Raw genomic sequence first — 19338 nt, forward strand, 5'->3', positions numbered from 1 at the left:
TGGCGTTCTGGAAGCATGGAATGCAGGGAAGAAGCTTTAAAAACAGTGAGGTTTGTGCTGTGCCTTTGGTTTTCCAAATTCAACTAGAACAAAGTGAATTCTTACGGTTTAATGCTTTCATCATGACATACCACTGATCTAGATTATACATTTATAGCCCGTAACAAACCTTTAAAGCGCGGCCGCATTTTGTGTGCGACAAAGTTCGTCCCATTGCCGACAATCGATGGTAACTGATGTTCTCTGCTTCAGATTACTCAGGAGATCTCTGATAACTCGCGAATCTACAGGCTGCTGGGCGCAGACAGGTGAGAGCCCACCAAAACACACACTGTGCTTCCGTGGGTGATCTGCAGAGTTTATACAAACACTTTTATCTCTTTCTCAGAGTGGTGGTGTTGGAAAGCAAGCCAACAGAAGACCCTACAGCTCAAAGTAATCTGTACATCCTCGCGGGCCACGAGAACAGCTACTGACAACACACTGCCTTAACACACACTACATAATGCACGCTACAAAGTACATGTCCTGAGACTTATACACCTCATGTTCATTAATGAAGCTACCGAGCAAAACACTACAGAAGAAAAAAACACTCAAAGTTGAAATTAAACACTACCGATTTTAATAGCAAAAGTTTTGGTTTGGTATGATGCCAGGACCTGGTACCTCATATCAATACAAGCAGATGTAAGTAAACCGTTTAATATGCGTGTTAGATTCGCATAGCATGTAACGGCAAATCAAGTGATTTAAATTAATTTCCGGTTAATACATTCTATTTTTGGTGTAGTACAGGTTTAACATCTTTTTTTTTTTGTACTGCCGAACTGCGTGAACTTACTATAGATGCATTTCAGACCTTGATACACAACCATCAGTACTGTGCGGCATTAGATACGGAGATAACTGATGTGAAAACAAAAACAAGTCTAGTACAAAAGTTGTCTAAAAGAGGACACAAATACGGCTTTTTATATCTGGCATGATATGCAGGTGTTTTACCATCTTGTCAGCTTTGTAGCTTTCAGTACTGCCCTGTAAACTGCCCTCCTCTCTGTCATGCTAATAACAGTTCACAAGGAACGCATTCTCGCATTTAAAAATAGATAGAAAAACAATTAGCAGAATGGAACGCAAAATCACGCTCTGTGTGAAGCAACTGTAAGCCTAAAAAAACTCTCTTTCTCTACATTTCCCTCGTTTGGAGTCATATTAGTAAAATTTCTATGAAATTTTGAGGGTAAGAAAAGGGCATTTTTCGTGTGCGGAGACACGTGAAGCACTTTCAAACCAAGCAATTTTCTGTTGGTCAGGGCAGCAACTTAATGTGACGAATTTTAAGCCAATGTGAAATCTGCTAAATAACTGCTCATGTAACCGCACTTAAGGCTTCAGTAAGTTTCATGTCTCATTAGATCCATATTTCCTTATTAACAGCACAATAACAGACAGTGGAACCGTAGTGCAGGTGTTTCTGATGTTTTGTAAATTATAAACGTTAATGATTTATAGAACGTTCACACAGAATTCATTTTTGCATTTAAGAAATGTGAGGCCTAGGTCAGTTGAATGGAAAAAAATGTCTTTCTAGAGACACATTTAAAAAAAACAACAACAACCATCTTAACTTGAGAACCACATTTTTTAAAAAGTAATTTCAGTCTAGCACATGTTTGCATACAAAACAATGAAAAAACAGTGCAGAGAAATACAAAAACGTGTTCTCTATGAATAGAAAAAAAGTCCTCCAGTGAAGCAAAATGTTTTTCCTTATTAGTTGTTAAATACATGAGATTATTTTGTTGGCTTGTTTAAATATACACTAGGGGGCGCCATGTTTCATGTCATTGTTCTGCCGCTCGTGTTACTTAAACTGAGGTAAAAGGTTTTAGTTACCGCATCCAGACATAACAGATAATTATAAATATTTTCATCAAAATGTAATCATTCATGAATGATGCTAATTTATTCATACTGTAATGATATCTTCAAAAAAGTACTGTGGCCGTAGCAGGGTATAGTGGTATCAGATGGCAATATACACACAAAGACACACACATATATATATATATAAATGTGTGTGTGTCATGGTTCTGAATGATGACCCTAGTCACATAGCGTGGTATTTACTTGGTACTCAAGGTACGTCAAACAGTACCATGGTTTTACCATAGTGTAATGTCCATACATTTATGAAATTCCACATTAAGACTACTTCCTGATACTGTAACACCATCTTGAGCCACCTTATGGGAATGGAGTGATTTTTAGAGTTTTTCTATTTCATTATTTATGCAGAAAGGCCAAGTGTCATGTTTTAGTTGATTACCAAGCACTGTTATTGAAGGTTTGCACAATACGTTTGCTCACTTCTGCATTTCACTGCGTGCTGTGTGTGTTAAAGGATGAGTGTGCACTTACAGGCTGTAATGTTAATAGTAAGAGTATAACAGATAAAGAAATCCTATTTATTAGGCTCACTGAAAACCGAGTAGAGATGACGTCTTCAGAATGCAGTATGTGTAAATAAGAAATTGGAAGTCAGAAAAAGCTCTCTTTCTAGAATGTAGCTGTCTGTGAAGCTTTTTGGAATTTTCATCCGTTCGAATCACATATCTGAATACTAACTGTTCTTTTTGTGTCAAAATAGCAAAGTCATGTTTCGTTTTATCTGAATGCGCAAATTTAGCATGTCGTGTCTACCTCTAACATGCATCTAAAGATCATACGCCATTAAAACCCTACTGCAAATAAAGCATTTCCCTAGCAGCATTTTTAAACCCCGGGCTTGTCACATGATCTATGATTTTGTCAAGACCCAAATTAAAGAGTGTCTGAGCCTAATCTCCAGTAACATTTACTCTATACGTTTGAAAGAGTCATAATTGTGTTATTGGATGCTTTGAGAACAGAGCGTGTGTCTACTACTCCATATTCACTACAGCAGCATTTACTTGTGTGATGTGATGCACATGTCTTGTATATAGTGTAAAATAATTTGAGTTTTACAGACTGTATAAAGCCAATATTTTGTTTCAAATGTGAAACTCTTTTATGAGATTTAACACATTAAACCAAGGTGAAAAAATATCAAATGCAATCTGAACGGTGTTGTTATTTTTGTCATATATACACAAAAATTAATGTTACCTTAAAATGAGATTTGCTTTACTATTGCTTTATTATTTTAATTGTTACCATTTACATTTGCATTCAAATATATCTACATTTATATTTTATATTAAGTATACAGCATATATTACCATTATACATTTGATCAGATATGGTTTTGCATCCTGTCAGAGCAGCCCAGCATAAACTGGATAAGTGTGCCTGTTTATTTGAGTAAGTATACATTTACATAAACAGTGCGTGAACCAAAGGTTCTCAGGATTCTGCCCAAACTTACATTATTAATTAATTCATCATGCCAAATTTTTGAAAGATATGAAACCCTCGACCTTCAATATATTTCGAGAGCAAACACTAAAGACCAAGCAATTGCATCCCTGAAGCAAAACCTGTTGAGAAACACTTTAAACAGCGGTTCCTCTGTCAATGTCTGCCGCTTGAGAGGCTTTGATGGACTCCAGCTCTCCGATGATTTGACACTCAGCTTTGACTGCTGTCTTCTCCTTTCCATCGCCACTAGACCTGAAAGACACGTGAAGTATCAGACTTTTTTTTCCCCCATGCAAAGTAGCCGTGTGTCTCCTCTTATTAACTCACTTCTTTTTAAACAGCTTTTTAAAAGAGTTCCTAAATCCTTTTCCTTCTTTTCTACTGCGTTCACTCAAGGGGGTGTGGTCATAATCATCAGACACACCCCTCAATTTGAGATCCTCCCACACCAGGCTTCTAGGATCCTGAGGAACAAACACAATGAGCTTTAGAAACTTGAACCTAATACTAAAACAATTTCAGCTTTTAGGAACAATTCTAAGGTTTTGTGGGTGGTTGCCAAAGCGTTGGTATGCAGTTTTTTCGTATCTGCTAGGGTTTTGTAAATGATTGCCAGGGCTATGCAATACTATGTTTGCAAAGGGGTGGAAAAATTCTGGTAAATGTTTCCAAAAAACTTTCCAAAATGTTTAGAAATTTTCAGAAAGTTTCCAAATAATCTTTCCAAAAGGATTAGAGTTTTTAAAGTTCTGAAATTTTGTATGCCTATGCAATATAGTTGCTAAGGTGCTAATAACCACTAATAATCTGTGTGTGTGTGTCTGTAAATGTTCATAAGTGTTCACCTTTTGATGTATTAGTCGTGGCTGGTCCTCTGTGTCAGTGTGTGTCTCATATCTGTGCTTTGGACTGCTGGGTCTCAATCTTGATTTGCCGCTTGACTGACGTTCCAGCCTCGGGTGGGTGGGAGTTTTCGACTGGTGGGTGTGGCTATCAGTACTGTCCATCTGCAAGCCGTTCAGTGATTTGCTCTTTCTCTGCACTGCTTGTAGAGGGCGTGGTCTCACAATATCTGCTGAGTCAGGTGACACACAGGCTCTGTTGGACCTATAAACCGCCCCCCCAGCGCTTCGCCCCCTGCTGTGGGATTGTCGAGGTGGACTATGAGAAGGACTACAATGCACAAAGGCAATATCAATGCTGGAGTCAGAGGAATGAGATGGGCTCGAACAGCGAGAGCCTCCGGCTCCATAGGGAAAGAGTGCACCCAGAGCATCAGAGAGGACAGATCCCGTTCCCTCCGTCTCTGGAATGCTGCGCAGAGGAACTGAGATGGCTTTGTGACGAGAGTCAGAGTCAGAGAGGAAGGAGACAGGGGATGGGATTTCTGGGTCGTAGTGATAGGGTGCTGCTTCATAGTCAGGGTAGCGCTTGTTACGTCGAGAGGGATCACTTAGAATAAAAAAAGACAGAAAATGCATAAAGATATTTCTTTGATTCTGGGTACTTTTTAGTGAGACATTTCACTACACCAGCCACTACAAAAGAATAGCATTTATTTGAAACTGAAATCACTTGTAACATTATAAAAGTATTTTATGTCTAATTAATGCATTCTTGCTGAATAAACACTTTTTTTTTACTTTTGCATGGTGTGTATCTCAAACTTAAACTCAAATACACTCTTTACTAAATAAACTATTTAGAAGAAAATTTGTCAGTGTGTTGGAAGTAACAACACATGCAATAAATATAAAACTTTGTTTCACTTATATAAGTAATACTTTTATAATAGATGACTGGGGAAAGGGTAAAAAACAAAATCCATAAATGGCATAATAAAAGCATGGTTAAAATTGCATAACAGTGCCCTGGAGTAGCAACACCCATAAATTCACAGAAAGCTCATTTTGTTATATATTTGGTTTGTGCATCTATCTACTCACTTTTGTGCGCTGGTGTTGCTGTAATTTTTCTCATAGTCGACTTTATAGAGCTGTCTCACTGTAGACCTGACATTAAAAACAAGTGCCAGTAAATCTTACAACTCAAAAACACACACACATTTGTTCATTTGAACTTACCTGCTTAGCTCTTTTCGGGTGTGTGAGGGCCGCTCCTGCTGGTGTGTGCACAGGTTGTGTGTGTGTTCTCGCATGGCATGGCTGTGTGTGAGGAGCTCCTGGTTGTGCTGTAGCAGATGGCTGTACTGGGTCATGAAAGATCGCAGTTGTTGCACAGATACCAGTAACAGGTAATAGTCCGGATGCTCTGACTCTGTCTGCTGCAGAAGACTCTGTAAAACACAGCAACATACAAATGGATACATATATGCATTTTCTTTTATGTAGCAGTGCTTGACCAGGATGATAACATCACAATTGTCAAACATACACAACTAATAAACATGCCTAAAATGCTGTAAGTATGGGAAGATGTATTTGACTACCTGGAGGAGCGTATGGTATTCTGGGATGCGTTGGACAGGTTGCAGAAGCAGTGAATGCAGAGATGGACGTGTCTCGTCCCCTGTGATGTCACTCTGGATTTGAACACACAACAAATCAGAAAAATGTTTCGTGGATTTATCTAAGATTTAATCAAGGTAACCTAAACGTGTGTTTTATGTGACAACTAAATGTTTATTCAAAATATGATTTCAACATTCTGTTATTATTATTATTATTATTATTATATTAACAAAAAATTGCAATTATTAAATTAATATTATTCATTAATATGTTGACAATTAAATAGAAATGTCATTCATAGAAACATAATGTACCATCTCTATCATTTCTCTGCTGTAACACTGTGTCTATATGCCCCAAATATCAGCATATTAAGCAAAATGAAGTTTAATTCAACTGAGATTTGCACTTATTAAATATAAGATGTGTGCATGTATACCTCCAGTAAACTGGCTGATTTTGAAGAGGAGAACAGACTAACAACTGTCAAACATTCTGGGAGGTCCCGTAGGTATGATACATAATGATCCAGAAAATCACTCTGCAAAACACACATTTGAGATTACACAGTGCACTTCTGGGTATGGTAGGATGGTCAATTTAGTTCATTTTCGCTCTATAATATTTTACTTCTTTGCTAGTGAGCCTTAGAAATACATCTCCCATGATTCCTTGCCAGTGGCTCTTAAGAACTCTCTCCTGGAGAAGGTGAAGGAGTTCCAGATGCTGCTGAATCAAGAAGCGCAGAGAGGGAGGGAAAGGCCTGACAGTAAGAAAAGAGAACTGCCTGAAAATCACAGTTTTTTTCCTTAAAATGTATAATTTCTCAAATCTACAATAATGTAGATTTGTTCAGGCCACATTCTAAAGCAAGACACAAACAAGTAACAAAATATGCTTTATAGTAAGTCTGTTCCACAGCAGACTAATACAACTCACAGTCTCTGTTTAGCACTGAATTTCTGACCGGGAGAACTGAATTAACGTTGTTGCCTGTGTGATGATCTGCACTATTGTAGGGGCAAAATGTTTACATTAAGTGGGAGAGTGATATATGTAGTTACCTTTTGTCTTTGAGGTTGATGTTTTCTGAGCCATTAAAACTAATGTTGGCCTTTAACAGGACTGAGAGATATGACACATACGCTCTCTCAGACTCCAACAGCTCCAATGCTGCAGTATGCCTCTGAGCTGAAAAAAAGGCATGTTTTTATAACTGGCCATTCTTTGTCAGTTATTTTCCCTTAAATTATGACAAATGAAAGCAATTTCACTTTTATCCTGCTGCACATCACTCACTTATATTTGAGTTGTTTTGTTCTTTCAAATCTCTGCTGTTTTTTCTGTCCCTCCACAATGGAGATTTCTTTTGTCCATCATGCTCTGTATAAGAGTCTAAGCACAAAAATAAGACGTATTGTCATCTTACACCACCGCGCTATAATTTTCACATGTGTTTATAGTACAAAACATCATTTCTAAATTGTAATCTCTAAATTGTAATACTCACTCTGGTTGGCTGACAGGCTGCTTATGTAATGCTGAATGAGACTGAGTTCTGTTTGGCTGTTTAAAGAGGCGTGGCCATCCACTGATCCCTCCCCCCTTGAGCCTTTCCTACCAAATACGTTTATATATTTTGATTTTTAAAAGAAGTTACATGCAGACTGAAACCCAAGTGTTTTAAACTGCATCCAATGTTAAATACACTATACTATGAATTGTAAAAAAATATATAATAATAATAATAAATTGTAAAAATATATATATAAATTAAAAAAACATTTTAGCCACAATGTATCACCTATGTTGTGTGCTCTGCATGAGGTCCAGGTCCCTCTGCTGGTCTTTTGATTACTCTTAACCTCAGATAACTGTGTTAGAGCTGTGCTTATATCTTCCTGCACATGCATACACAAACACACAAAAAGGAAAATACAATTTAACAAAACTACAATTTTAAAACCTACATTTCAGAATAAATAAATATATATATATATAAATTGTTTTTGAAATAGGTTTCTTGTGCTCTTGACAGTAAAACAGTGACACTGTGAAATATTGTTGCAAATTAAAATAATAACTGGTCCCTATTCTAATATTTTCTAATACATATTTTAAATATGTATATATATATATATATATATATATATATATATATATATATATATATATATATCATCATGACGATGACAGCAGCCATTTCTCCAGTCTCCAGTGTCACATGATCCTTCAGAAATCTTTCTGATTTGGTGCTCAAGAAATACTTCACCAATACTGAAAACAGTTGAAAATTGTGATTATTTTCATGTTTTTTTGATTAGATTTGATTAATAGAAATTCAAAACTGTTTAATGCAATAGTCCTACTGACCCCAAACTATTAAACAATTGTGTTGGTTAACCAAATTATATTTCTTATCCACTCATTTTATATCAGATAATATAACTGTTACAACCTGTAATGTGTTAAGTGTGTTTCTAAGAGACAGGATCTTTTCATTAGTTTCTTGTTGATAGGTAGAGACTTTCTCCTCCAGTCGGCTGTAAGTTTGCCGTAGGGTGGAAAAATCTTCCACCACACTTCCAACTCCTGATTTTAGCTCCACCCACATCGCCTGCAACTAAAGCAACAAGTCAGAGGTCACCAATACTCAATAAGAGAAAAACACAGACAGAGACATGAAGGTTAAACAGAAGGACAGGAGCTTCAGATCAGTCTCAATAGCATTAGGGAGGGTCAAGCTAAATGTGGCCTGAGTTCTGTCACACTCTTCCTATTAACAGTTCAGTCTCATTGACTTTTATTTTCCTAACAGCAATGATCTGTGTGGGTGGGTGTGATTAGAATTAGAGATTAATGAAACAGTGCACTTAAAACAGAAAACCTATTTTGTCGCAAACACACGCACCAAAGCATACAAAAGCATAAGAAAGCGATTACAAACTGGAAGTGAAAGCAATTTAGATTACCTGAAGGTCTATGGTCTCTATGTCATTGCCTATACCTGTAAAAACACATAAAAAAACTTTCCAAAAGTCATCCATTGAACTCTTTGTTTAAAGTAGACTTCACTGTACAATATAATATTATACTGTATATTATATAAAAAAAGCATTATGGAAGAAAATATGGTTTACCCTGTATTTTGCCATTCTCCATGATCCGATGGTCTTCCAGGTTTAAAACCAAGACTGTTGTTTCAGATCCTTTGTGGTTTAGATCCTTTCTAGTAGAGTTTCTTTGCTCAAACTAATGCAGATTAATGAAATCTCACACCCCTATGTTTTGATATGGTTAGAAATGACAGGAGAGCTCTCTGATTCTGTGACTATGTCTTTCTATCACTCTTCTTTCTCTCTCTCTCTCATCTGTCCCACCTATCTCTTCCCCTCCTCTTTGAAACATGTGAGTCTGATGAAGTCGAGGACAAAAAGAGGCCTTGTTTTACAGTAAGTGGATGGATGAAGGAAGAGAGAGAGAGAAAGATAGAGACGTCTGTTAGCATTTTTATGGTTCAGAATCAGACGATTAAATTTCCTCTTCAACCTTTAAGACCAATTTTCCATTTTACAATGACCTCTGTATGAGCTCTGGAAAGGATCCACTAGGCATATGAACAGAAACACCCACAAAATTATTGTCATAAACTCAAAAGTGAACATTGAGTCATACCCAATTTATTTGCGGTATAACAATGAAACAAATAAAACACCCTCGAAAAGTTATTCGGTTTCAGGTGGAATCACGCACTGGAGCTTCGGGTTCATTTAAAGCAGATTTAGAAGTGAACTGGAGGCTGGTAGCCAGTTGAGCTCTTTATCCACAAGAAACACATTCTCACACCAGAGGACAGGAAATTGAGCTTTACGGTCTTACACAACTCCTGACTTCTCACCGCAGTCATGAGCTCTGCTGCTGGTGCTTGTCCATGTATTTTGGAGATGTGCTCCACCAATGGCTGAACCGTACACAGAGAATCACATTCCTCTCACCCTTTGCCCTAAAACAAAGTAGTGATTCTTTGAGAAGTGCAGTGTGTGTGGGAACATGTGTTCTTGATGTTCAGTGGATGCTGCGGAACTGAAGTTATTTCATTGGATCTCATCAATGCCTCAGGGCTGCTAGCTGTGGTAATGCATCACTGTGTATCTTTGATCTCTTTCAATAGATTCACGGGTGGTTATTCTTTCAACTTTGCGTCGACTCAGATGATTGCTTCATAATCTTGATAAAAGGCTTGTAATGTCACTATTTAAAAAATCTGAGTTTGGTCAAAGTTTGGTCTAGTGATTGTATGCTTAACACTCACCGAATGCCATCTAATAAAGAAAAAGTACAGAAAACATTTTTCCGTATACATTTAAAGGGTGTGTGTTTGTGTGCATGTCACATATTGACTTTGAGCTTCAATCCCAGAGCAGCTTTGTTATGGAACGTCCCGCTCCACACAAGTCCTTGTGAATCTGTGAACTCCCCTTCACCTTCAAATCTGCAAAAACAAATTAATGTTGTGACAATTAAGCCTCCCTTATGACAATATTGCCAAATCATGTTTTGCATATGTTTGCAGGACCGATTATACTGTATCACCTGTTGTTGTTAAAACTTCCTGTGTATTCTGTCCCATCAGGAAATCGATATGTTCCTTTGCCGTGATACATGTTGTCTCTGAACAGGCCGCTGTAAAACGCCCCTGAGGGGTGCGTGAGAGTTCCTCTGCCATTCATCTACAGCCCACATAACACCACGCAACCAAGACACAATTACTTAAACCATGTTAAGAAGAAGTAACATATTTATCCAAGGTAGTTGTCACATGCAATTTACATTCAATTTAATTTGCTGCATAATTATATTTAAGTCCATCACACACCTTATCATTGTCCCATTCTCCAGTGTATGTAACTCCAGAGGCTGATGTCTGTGTGCCAGACCCTTTTCTTATAACCACACCATCTGAAGTACGACAGCATTCGCCTTCTAAACACAAACACACAAGTACACACTTGTTTAATAGCCTTAAAACATAACATTCACAGACACGTTCAAAGCTGTAAGCTAACTCACCATATTTGTCTCCATTTGGAAAAATGTAAGAGATTTTAAGAGTTGTGGTGTCTGCAAACAAAGAGCAGCAAAGTTAAATCAAAGAGGGTTTTTTTTATCTTGAAGTGCCAACCACAAAGAGAAAAGAAACGTAACTTGTTCAACAAGTATTTATACTTAGAATGTATATTATATACGGTATAGAAATAGTTGTTATGAACATATTTACCAGACATGATGCTGATTTATTTGGTGTCGGTAAAAACACTATACTATTTATTCAGGATGGTTGCGATTAAAATCTCCATAGCAACGACGTAACAACTCTTCTTCGGTTGAGTCACGCGCTGTCTGGTCTGCACTGCCCTCTGGTGAAGGCTCACGCGCGCGCTTCGTCGACCCGGAAGTTATTCCACTAGATGCACAACGTGTTTGTGGCGAGGTAGCTTGCGTTAACGTAAGTAAAGTAACAAACGTACATCTTTTTTGTTTTTGCTTTACAGACTTTACAACTTCCTGAAAGTAGTCATACTGCGAGAAGAAAGGGTGTCAACGTGTTTGAGAGAACATTTTGTTGTACTGAATATAACGCTAATTGATGTCTGTATATTGTTGTTTCATCACATCAGTGTCATACGAACTGATTTTCTCTTTTAGACATTTAAAAAATAGTTTTCAGACTTTAGATTTTTACTTTAAACGTTGTCATGTACGACGATATTTCACGGCTCAGGTTTTCTGTTGACATGTTAGGGGAAAGTTCATAGAGCAGGTTTTAGTTGGCATGTCATTACATCTTTTAGTGCGTGTTTTGTTTGGGGGAAGTTGAAGGCCTTAATTTATATTTGTTCAAAATGGGTCACAAATTAGTTTCTCCTCTTGTTTTTAGATCATGGGTAAGTCCAAACAGGTCGGAAAGCACAGTAAAGGCAAGAAGAAGAACATTTCCAAGACATGGAAGACTAAGCGCAGGACGAAGGACCTTGACCAGATCCACGCAGATATGATCCCTGCAAATGCTGTCAAGTTATTAAAGCAAGAAGTAGATTATGATGTTACTGGTTGTGCTCAGAATTACTGTCTGCACTGCGCGTAAGTCCCACCTCACCACTCCAATAACACAACATATTTGTATTTATTACAAATATATTTTTTTTTTTTAGCTTTTTCAAATACTCAGCTATACATATGATTTGTTTTTAATTCCTTTTTTAAAGGAGATATTTTGTTGATTTAAAAACCCTGAAGGAGCATTTCAGGTCCAAACTTCATAAAAAACGGTGAGTCTGAAAATCGTTTTCTCTATTCTCTTGATGTTGAATCTTTGGATCATACTGTATCTAAAATACATTACCTGGATAAATGCAGAATAAATATGTCCGTGCTTGTAAAATTAGTGTCATTTTAAAAGCATTTTTTTATTTCAGGTTGAAGAAGCTGAGGGAAGAGCCATATACACAGGCTGAGGCAGAGCGGGCAGCAGGAATGGGCTCCTACATCCCACCAAAAACCGTAGAGGTTCACACACAGCAGATCGAGGAAGATATGGACTGAAAGATGACTTTGATCTGCCTCTCTGTGGACTCTGCTCTTCTGAACTCAGAGCAACAATTTAACATGTTTCAGAGCTAAAATTAATTTATGGAGATGAAAAGTAAGTTGAAAAATATGAAATTAATTGATAGAATTTTGATGAATGTTCACTGACAGACTTGTTTGATTTTGGAAAAGTCTTTGAACAGCTGGCTTCAGTTTCATACTTACGAAGTTAAATTGGTAAAGTTTGCTTACGATAAGCAACCTTCTGGGTTACTGAAAGCCTCACAATGTTCATTATGTATGTGAAGTACTACAGCGCATCTCATCCTTGTGGACTGCACCAGATTTAAAAAAGTTGTTACTGCACTCTTCCAGCAAGAAATTTGCAAGTTCTCAAACATGTCGCATGAACATGTGGTTACACATGGTTTGACGAGATAAGCTGTCCTTCCTGTAGTAGTGCTGTAGACCACTTACATTATGGACATTGCAGTTTATTGCCGAGATGTGGCTCTGACCACAGATCCAGTCCTCATGCCTTCCTGCTACAAGACTATGGCATGTTTATACAGATGATCAGGGTCCCTGGGCATCTTCTGGTGTTTTCTGAATCATTAGATAGGTCTCTTTAAAACAAATGTATTGCAACTGTCGCGTTAATCACTTGTTAACTTGTCCAGAGAAGCATGTGCAATACTTGTATATGGTTCAATGAACAAGTATAAAGAGTGTTGTTTAAACCCATTCTGGTCTGTAAATCTTAAATACTATCTTTACAATACAATATCCTGATTTAATGTTTGTGTGTTTTCGAGTTTGTCATGTGCCCTTCTGGAATAATGGCGTGTGTGTGTATATTCTAAACTCCATGCTAAAAGGCATACAACCTAATGTAGTAATCTGTCATGGGGAAAAAATATGGAAATGTATTGATTTAAAGATTGTGGGAACCTCAATTATGGTTTTATGCTTGGAATTACCCCAATAATATTATTGACTTAATTCTTCCGTTCTCACTTAATATTAACAAAAAATAATTGTACAAGAACTCTAGTCTACACGCCTACTCTGCCTGTGGTTAGAATGTCCTCTTTGTGGACATTGTAACACATATTTAACTATTAGCAGAAAAACAAAAAGACAGATGCGGTACATTCTTTGGCCCCAAAACGTGTAATTACGGTCAAGTCGTTTCAAAACCTACTTGGCTGCCTCTCTAGACAGCATTTTGGCAAACTCAGTCACGTTCCGAATGTTGCCTAGACAGGCAGCTTTCCTAGATTTGAACAAAAGCCCATGTAGTTCAAAGGCACGAATTTGTGCGCTGGCCCTTTAAGAGCGACGGACATGATCCACAAGCAGGAGAAACAGGAGTGATTTCCTCTCGCGCCGCTACGATGTAACGGCTCACTGTACAACAGAGACGAGCCCGTGACTACAGTGTGACTCCACTTAAGAGTTTTTAATATCACCCTGGGCTATTTTTGTGGCCCGGTAGTGATTTACAGAGCAGAACGAGACGTTTATTAGAGGATGGCCGCAGACGTGGATAAAACTCCAGCTGGAGAGCCCAAGGATGATCATGATGAAGATCGCGCGACTCCATCCAGCAGACGCGCCCGCTCACGTTTCAAGCAACTCTCCAGTTTATTTCTTGTCGCTGCTGTTCCTTTGTTCGGCTTTTGCATTAAATATTACCAGGACGCCCAGCTTGTGAAACGCCATGTAAGTTATTCCAGTTTGGTCAGAATTTAATTGCAGTTTTGACCCGTGAAGGAAGGATGCTTTTCAGAGCCACGAGAGATACTGCGTGATTTACTGCAGCTGTTCAAACCACATGTAGTCCTTGCAGTTTGTTAAAATGCAGTAAGTTTGTTTAGTTTTAAACGTTGCTCTTCTAATATTAATTTTTGAACTGTCTTTGCCACGTCTTCTTTTGTTATGTGGTAATAGTAAACTTGCATCTGGTGCCCGCTGTTTTATTAGGGTTGGATAATTGCCACAGCTGGGCAAGACAGCTTTGTTAAAACAGCAACCCCCCTATTTCTCGTATATCTGTGTTACTTCTGTGTCGCTTCATATATTAACCAGATTTTCCAGGCTGCCCTCCTACTCCGACTGTTAATAGACCCAGACACAACATAAAAAGTATGCCAGGTATTCAGTTAAAAATAAACGGACGTAGACCTCATTGTGTTCTGCTGCCTTTTCTTTTGTACAACTCATTCGTTTGAACCAAATCTTTTCAGGGAATCAACTGAACTGGTTCACAGAATGAATCACTCACGAATTGGTCTGAATCAGAGTAGTTTTTTATGAAGGTTAAAAATTTCGTAAATAGCAATTTCATTAATCCATACACACACAAAAGCAAAATGTGTCAATTTAATTTCATATCTGTTGCAGGAGGCAGGATTGAAGGCACTGGGAGCAGATGGACTCTTTTTCTTCTCATCCCTGGATACCGATCATGACCTCTATCTCAGTCCAGAGGAGTTCAAACCTATTGCAGAAAAACTCACAGGTATTATTCTTGTTGTCTGTGCACTTGCAGAGCATTAACATCTTTTTGCAAGTAGATATTGTCTACTGAAGCAGAATTAAGATGCTTCAAGGCTATGTTCTCCATCGCTATAGAAAATGATTTCCAGCTGAGAGTTTTAAGCATTGTTGCAATATCTGATGTCCATCTCTGTTGCCTGAAGGCGTGGCACCTCCCCCAGAGTTTGATGAGGAGATACCACATGATCCTAATGGAGAGACGCTGACCCTGCATGCTAAAATGCAGCCGTTACTGCTGGATAGCATGACAAAGAGCAAAGATGGCTTTCTAGGGGTAATTTAAGCATTACACATTAGTAAATTCATCTGAACTCCTAACAAGCTTACAAACAGACAGGTGATAATTAAAAAATATATATATAAATATACACATTTAAAATACCAATAAGAAAATTGAAGTGTACATGAAATGTCTTAATTTAAAGTTTATAATAATATTAAACGTGATAGAACATGGACTGTTACAAGGTGCAAACCCAAAATGTGCTTGTAATGTAAACTGAGCCGTGTCTTTCTCATCAGGTTTCTCACAGCTCTCTTAGTGGACTGAGATCTTGGAAACGTCCAGCTGTTCCTTCATCCACGTTTTATGCTAGTCAGTTCAAGATCTTCCTGCCACCCAGTGGTAAATCGGCCTTGGGTGACACTTGGTGGATCATTCCCAGCGAACTGAACATTTTCACCGGCTACCTTCCCAACAACCGCTATCATCCTCCCACGCCACGGGGCAAAGAGGTACAAAAGATCACAACAAAACCCTTTTCATTTAATATTACTTTGGTTTGTTGAAAAATTTAAATTGTCAAGGTTGATTCAATTTCTGTTTAGGTGGTGGATTGATGATGTGGTTATTTAATTTCTCTGCAGGTACTGATCCACTCTCTGCTAAATATGTTCCACCCGAGGCCTTTTGTGAAATCCCGCTTTGCTCCACAGGGAGCTGTGGCTTGTATACGGGCTGTTACTGATTTCTATTATGATATTGTTTTCAGGTGAGTTAAAATTAAACATGATGTCATGATTGAATAAGGTTTTTGTCATCCAGAATAAATGGGATTTTAGACGTTTATTTTGTATGTCACTTAAAGAATATGTGATAGTAACTTCATTTTTACTATTATTTTAATTTTGAGCCTACTGCACTACTAATTACAGAGTCCATGCCGAGTTCCAGCTAAATGATGTTCCAGACTTTCCATTCTGGTTCACTCCTGGGCAGTTTGCTGGTAATATCATCCTCTCCAAAGATGCTTCTCACGTGCGAGAGTTTCACCTCTACGTCCCAAATGACAAGTCAGTCTTCCCTCCACTATTCCTAACTGCAAACATATTGCAATAGCGATTTTATGATTTCTATTTCTCCAGATTATTTTAGCATAATTGCCTGCAATATTTGTCCTCTGGTTTCATATTGACAGAGAAATAGAAATAGAAAATAAAAAAAGTTACAGTTTTAGTTCTTAATAATGTAGAGAATGTTAAATAATGACAATAATATTACTATTACTATATTATTAATATTATAATAATTACTTGATATTATTTTCATTTGTAAATATCCAATAATTATTCTCATTAAATGTAAAAAATAATTACCACTATTTGATTAATAATTGCAGTTACCTTTTTTTGTTGTTGAGCAAAATCATTTTCATTATCACTTACCATTATTGTGCAGCCCAATCTGATTGTGTTTCATGTGGCAGATCTCTGAATGTGGACATGGAGTGGCTTTATGGGGCCAGTGAGAGCAGCAACATGGAGGTGGATATTGGATACCTGCCCCAGGTTTGTGCTCTTGTTTACGCAGAGCATCTTATGAGGGTTTTGATTTGTGGTATGCATAATACAAAAGTGCTTCTCCTGATATTTTCATGTTTTGTTTTTTTTGATAACTTGAAATACACAAAGTAAATGGGCTGTGTATGTTTACAGATGGAGCTCAGGACAGAAGGTCCCTCCACTCCCTCAGTGATTTATGATGAGCAGGGGAACATGATTGACAGCCGAGGGGAGGGAGGAGAGCCTATTCAGTTTGTCTTTGAGGAGATTGTCTGGAGTGCAGAGCTGAGCAGAGAAGAAGCATCCAGGCTTTTGGAGGTCACAATGTACCCATTTAAAAAGGTGAGTCCCTTGACTCTGGCTAGGTATGTTTTGAAGCATGGCTGCTTGTTTGAGGTTGTTTAAGCTGGTCCTAAGCAAATAGGTTCTGCTCAGGACCAGCTCAAAACAGCACCCGTGCTTCAAAACACATCTAACCAGCACATGCTGGCTTTTTCAACAAGGTAAATAGATGTTCTTTGAAGATATCATTGTTTTGGTGAAGTTGTTGTTGTCATTATTCATTTCATCAGTGGATTTTCTTTTTATAAGGTGCCATATTTACCATTCAGTGAGGCCTTTAGCAGAGCTCATGCAGAGAAGAAGCTGGTTCACTCCATCCTGCTCTGGGGGGCTCTGGATGACCAGTCATGCTGAGGTAAGACACCCAAAAATGGGAATAACCCAGAACAAAGCAGTTGAGTCGGGCCATTATGGCCAGCATGACTTTATCTGCATCGTAACTGGTCAGCTACAGAAGATGTTTCTTTAATTTGCTTTCTGTACACTTCTCTTCTTCTTTTCTGCTTTAGGTTCGGGGCGGACTCTTCGAGAGACAGTCCTCGAGAGTTCGCCCATTTTGGCCTTGCTCAATCAGAGCTTCATCAGCAGTTGGTCTCTAGTCAAAGAGCTGGAGGATCTGCAGGTAGAGTTTGGATAGCTTAACTGACACATGTTGTTAAGTTAAATTAAGTTGTCCTTACTGAGACGAATTATGTGTGTAACCGTCATTTAGGGTGATAAGAAGAATCTGGACTTGAGTGAAAAGGCTCGTTTACATTTGGAGAAGTATACTTTTCCAGTGCAGATGATGGTGGCGCTGCCAAACGGCACTGTGGTAAGTCTTCTTTAGCTTTCTTAAGCCAGCTGGATCAGTCTGTGCCAACTATTTGTTTCGGTGAATATGACTCTTAACTTCTCTAGGTTCATCACATCAATGCTAATAATTTCCTGGACCAGACATCAATGAAACCAGAAGAGGAAGGGGGGCCTGCTATCAGTTTCTCAGCAGGTTTTGAGGATCCTTCAACTTCCACATACATTCACTTCCTACAGGAAGGACTCAAAAAGGCCAGACCTTACCTGGAATCTTAAAACTGTTTATCTCCAGTAATATTGGTGCGCATTAGAAATAAATGAGGGGAGTACATGAGGGAGAAAGAAAGGAAGTGCTCATATCAGTTTTACTCCCCCGTGTCTGATTTTAGGAACGGAATGTGGAGCTGACATAATTTCTTCATTCAGAAGGCAGCTGGTGGCCACATCTTAAGAGTGACACATTCCATGTAAAAGTGCAAAATATAACATCATGTTGTCACAAGTGTGTGCTATGTCACACAGTGAAACCTAAAGGGTGTTTAACTGTACACAATCTCAATTAAGTCATATATTTTTATATAGAAAATTTGGCAATTATTTTGCAAACCTTACACTTCCTGAGTGACGAATGTCATTAGTCTGACCCATTGTTCAGACTTATGAACTGAAATAGCATTATGTTGTATATTGATCTGATGAAACCACTTTTATACTTTTGTTTCATACATACAATGCCACTTCCGTTCTTGCTGCATAATTTTTGTTCCAAATAGTCCTGTAGGACACAGAACGTTGCTGATGTGGTTTCCTAGATTAGGCATTTTGTGATGGTCTGGTCTGAAAGCCCAATTAGGACGAGACCAGACCTGATGTTGTTGTTTAAATCTGGAAGCAATGTCTGCTCTTCTGTGTCTGAACAGAATACTGGCACTATGCTACAACACACACAAAACAAAGCTTTAGTTTTTAGCTCAACCACACAGCTGCAGGAAAGCTGCCATGGACTCTAATATATCACACCTGAAATCCACTTTTGTTAAAGGGTGGAGGTACGTAATAGTAAGATCATCACTTTTTTTGTGTGTGTCTTTTATAAATTAAATATAACGCAAAAGCTCACATGCTTTCATGTCTGATTCTTTCTACCACATTTAGGCTGAAGACCAGAGTAGAAATAGAAACTGTTCAAAGCTTTGGGATCTGTAAGATTTGTATAAATGTTTTTTTTTTTTTTTTAAATTAAGTCTCTCATGCTGACAATTAATTTGATTCAAAATACAGTAGTATTATAAACTAAACATATCTTGTTTTGGTTTTACCATGCAAAGTCAGTGTCACATGAAAATCATTCTAAACTGTTTAAGAATCAATGTTGAAAATGGTCATGCAGCTT

The 19338-nt window shown here is 38.0% G+C and overlaps 5 protein-coding genes across 7 annotated transcripts in view; 3 read left to right on the forward strand and 2 right to left on the reverse strand.

The window, feature by feature from the left end:
• map4k3b (mitogen-activated protein kinase kinase kinase kinase 3b) overlaps positions 1-3098 on the forward strand; it is a 15641-nt gene extending 12543 nt beyond the window's left edge. For all 3 annotated transcript variants that reach the window (XM_043263320.1, XM_043263322.1, XM_043263321.1), the window contains 3 exons: positions 1-50; positions 253-308; positions 389-3098. The exon at positions 1-50 is cut by the window's left edge and continues 21 nt beyond it. In XM_043263320.1, the coding sequence (XP_043119255.1) occupies positions 1-50; positions 253-308; positions 389-476 (194 nt within the window). In that variant the 3' untranslated portion in view covers positions 477-3098. The remainder of the gene's footprint in view (positions 51-252; positions 309-388) is intronic.
• Positions 3099-3164: 66 nt separating this feature from the next.
• Positions 3165-9456, reverse strand: arhgef33 (Rho guanine nucleotide exchange factor (GEF) 33). Its single transcript, XM_043263323.1, is given in 16 exon segments — positions 3165-3657; positions 3733-3869; positions 4251-4857; positions 5352-5417; positions 5490-5701; positions 5855-5947; positions 6316-6417; positions 6507-6639; positions 6941-7067; positions 7176-7271; positions 7387-7493; positions 7681-7723; positions 7726-7777; positions 8335-8499; positions 8849-8883; positions 9017-9456. Coding segments are annotated over 16 exon segments (2115 nt in total). The 5' UTR covers positions 9039-9456; the 3' UTR covers positions 3165-3539.
• An 84-nt stretch (positions 9457-9540) lies between these two features.
• morn2 (MORN repeat containing 2) lies at positions 9541-11279 on the reverse strand. Its single transcript, XM_043263330.1, has 5 exons — positions 11155-11279; positions 10947-10997; positions 10753-10859; positions 10470-10606; positions 9541-10368 (listed from the first exon to the last, which is right to left on the reverse strand). Exons 1-5 carry the CDS (start codon positions 11159-11161, stop codon positions 10266-10268), a joined length of 405 nt encoding a protein of 134 aa, XP_043119265.1. The 5' UTR covers positions 11162-11279; the 3' UTR covers positions 9541-10265.
• znf593 (zinc finger protein 593) lies at positions 11271-13261 on the forward strand. The gene is made up of 4 exons (XM_043263331.1): positions 11271-11382; positions 11815-12017; positions 12143-12205; positions 12353-13261. The coding sequence occupies exons 2-4, from the start codon at positions 11818-11820 to the stop codon at positions 12477-12479; spliced, it is 390 nt and encodes a 129-aa protein (XP_043119266.1). The 5' UTR covers positions 11271-11382; positions 11815-11817; the 3' UTR covers positions 12480-13261.
• Positions 13262-13422: 161 nt separating this feature from the next.
• selenon (selenoprotein N) lies at positions 13423-19064 on the forward strand. Its single transcript, XM_043263328.1, has 12 exons — positions 13423-14189; positions 14871-14988; positions 15170-15300; positions 15549-15761; positions 15894-16018; positions 16182-16319; positions 16733-16814; positions 16962-17150; positions 17400-17505; positions 17660-17772; positions 17863-17964; positions 18051-19064. The coding sequence occupies exons 1-12, from the start codon at positions 13998-14000 to the stop codon at positions 18219-18221; spliced, it is 1680 nt and encodes a 559-aa protein (XP_043119263.1). The 5' UTR covers positions 13423-13997; the 3' UTR covers positions 18222-19064.
• The last annotated feature ends 274 nt before the right edge of the window (positions 19065-19338 follow it).

Source organism: Puntigrus tetrazona, chromosome 17 (assembly GCF_018831695.1).
Source record: "Puntigrus tetrazona isolate hp1 chromosome 17, ASM1883169v1, whole genome shotgun sequence".
NCBI lineage: Eukaryota > Metazoa > Chordata > Actinopteri > Cypriniformes > Cyprinidae > Puntigrus > Puntigrus tetrazona.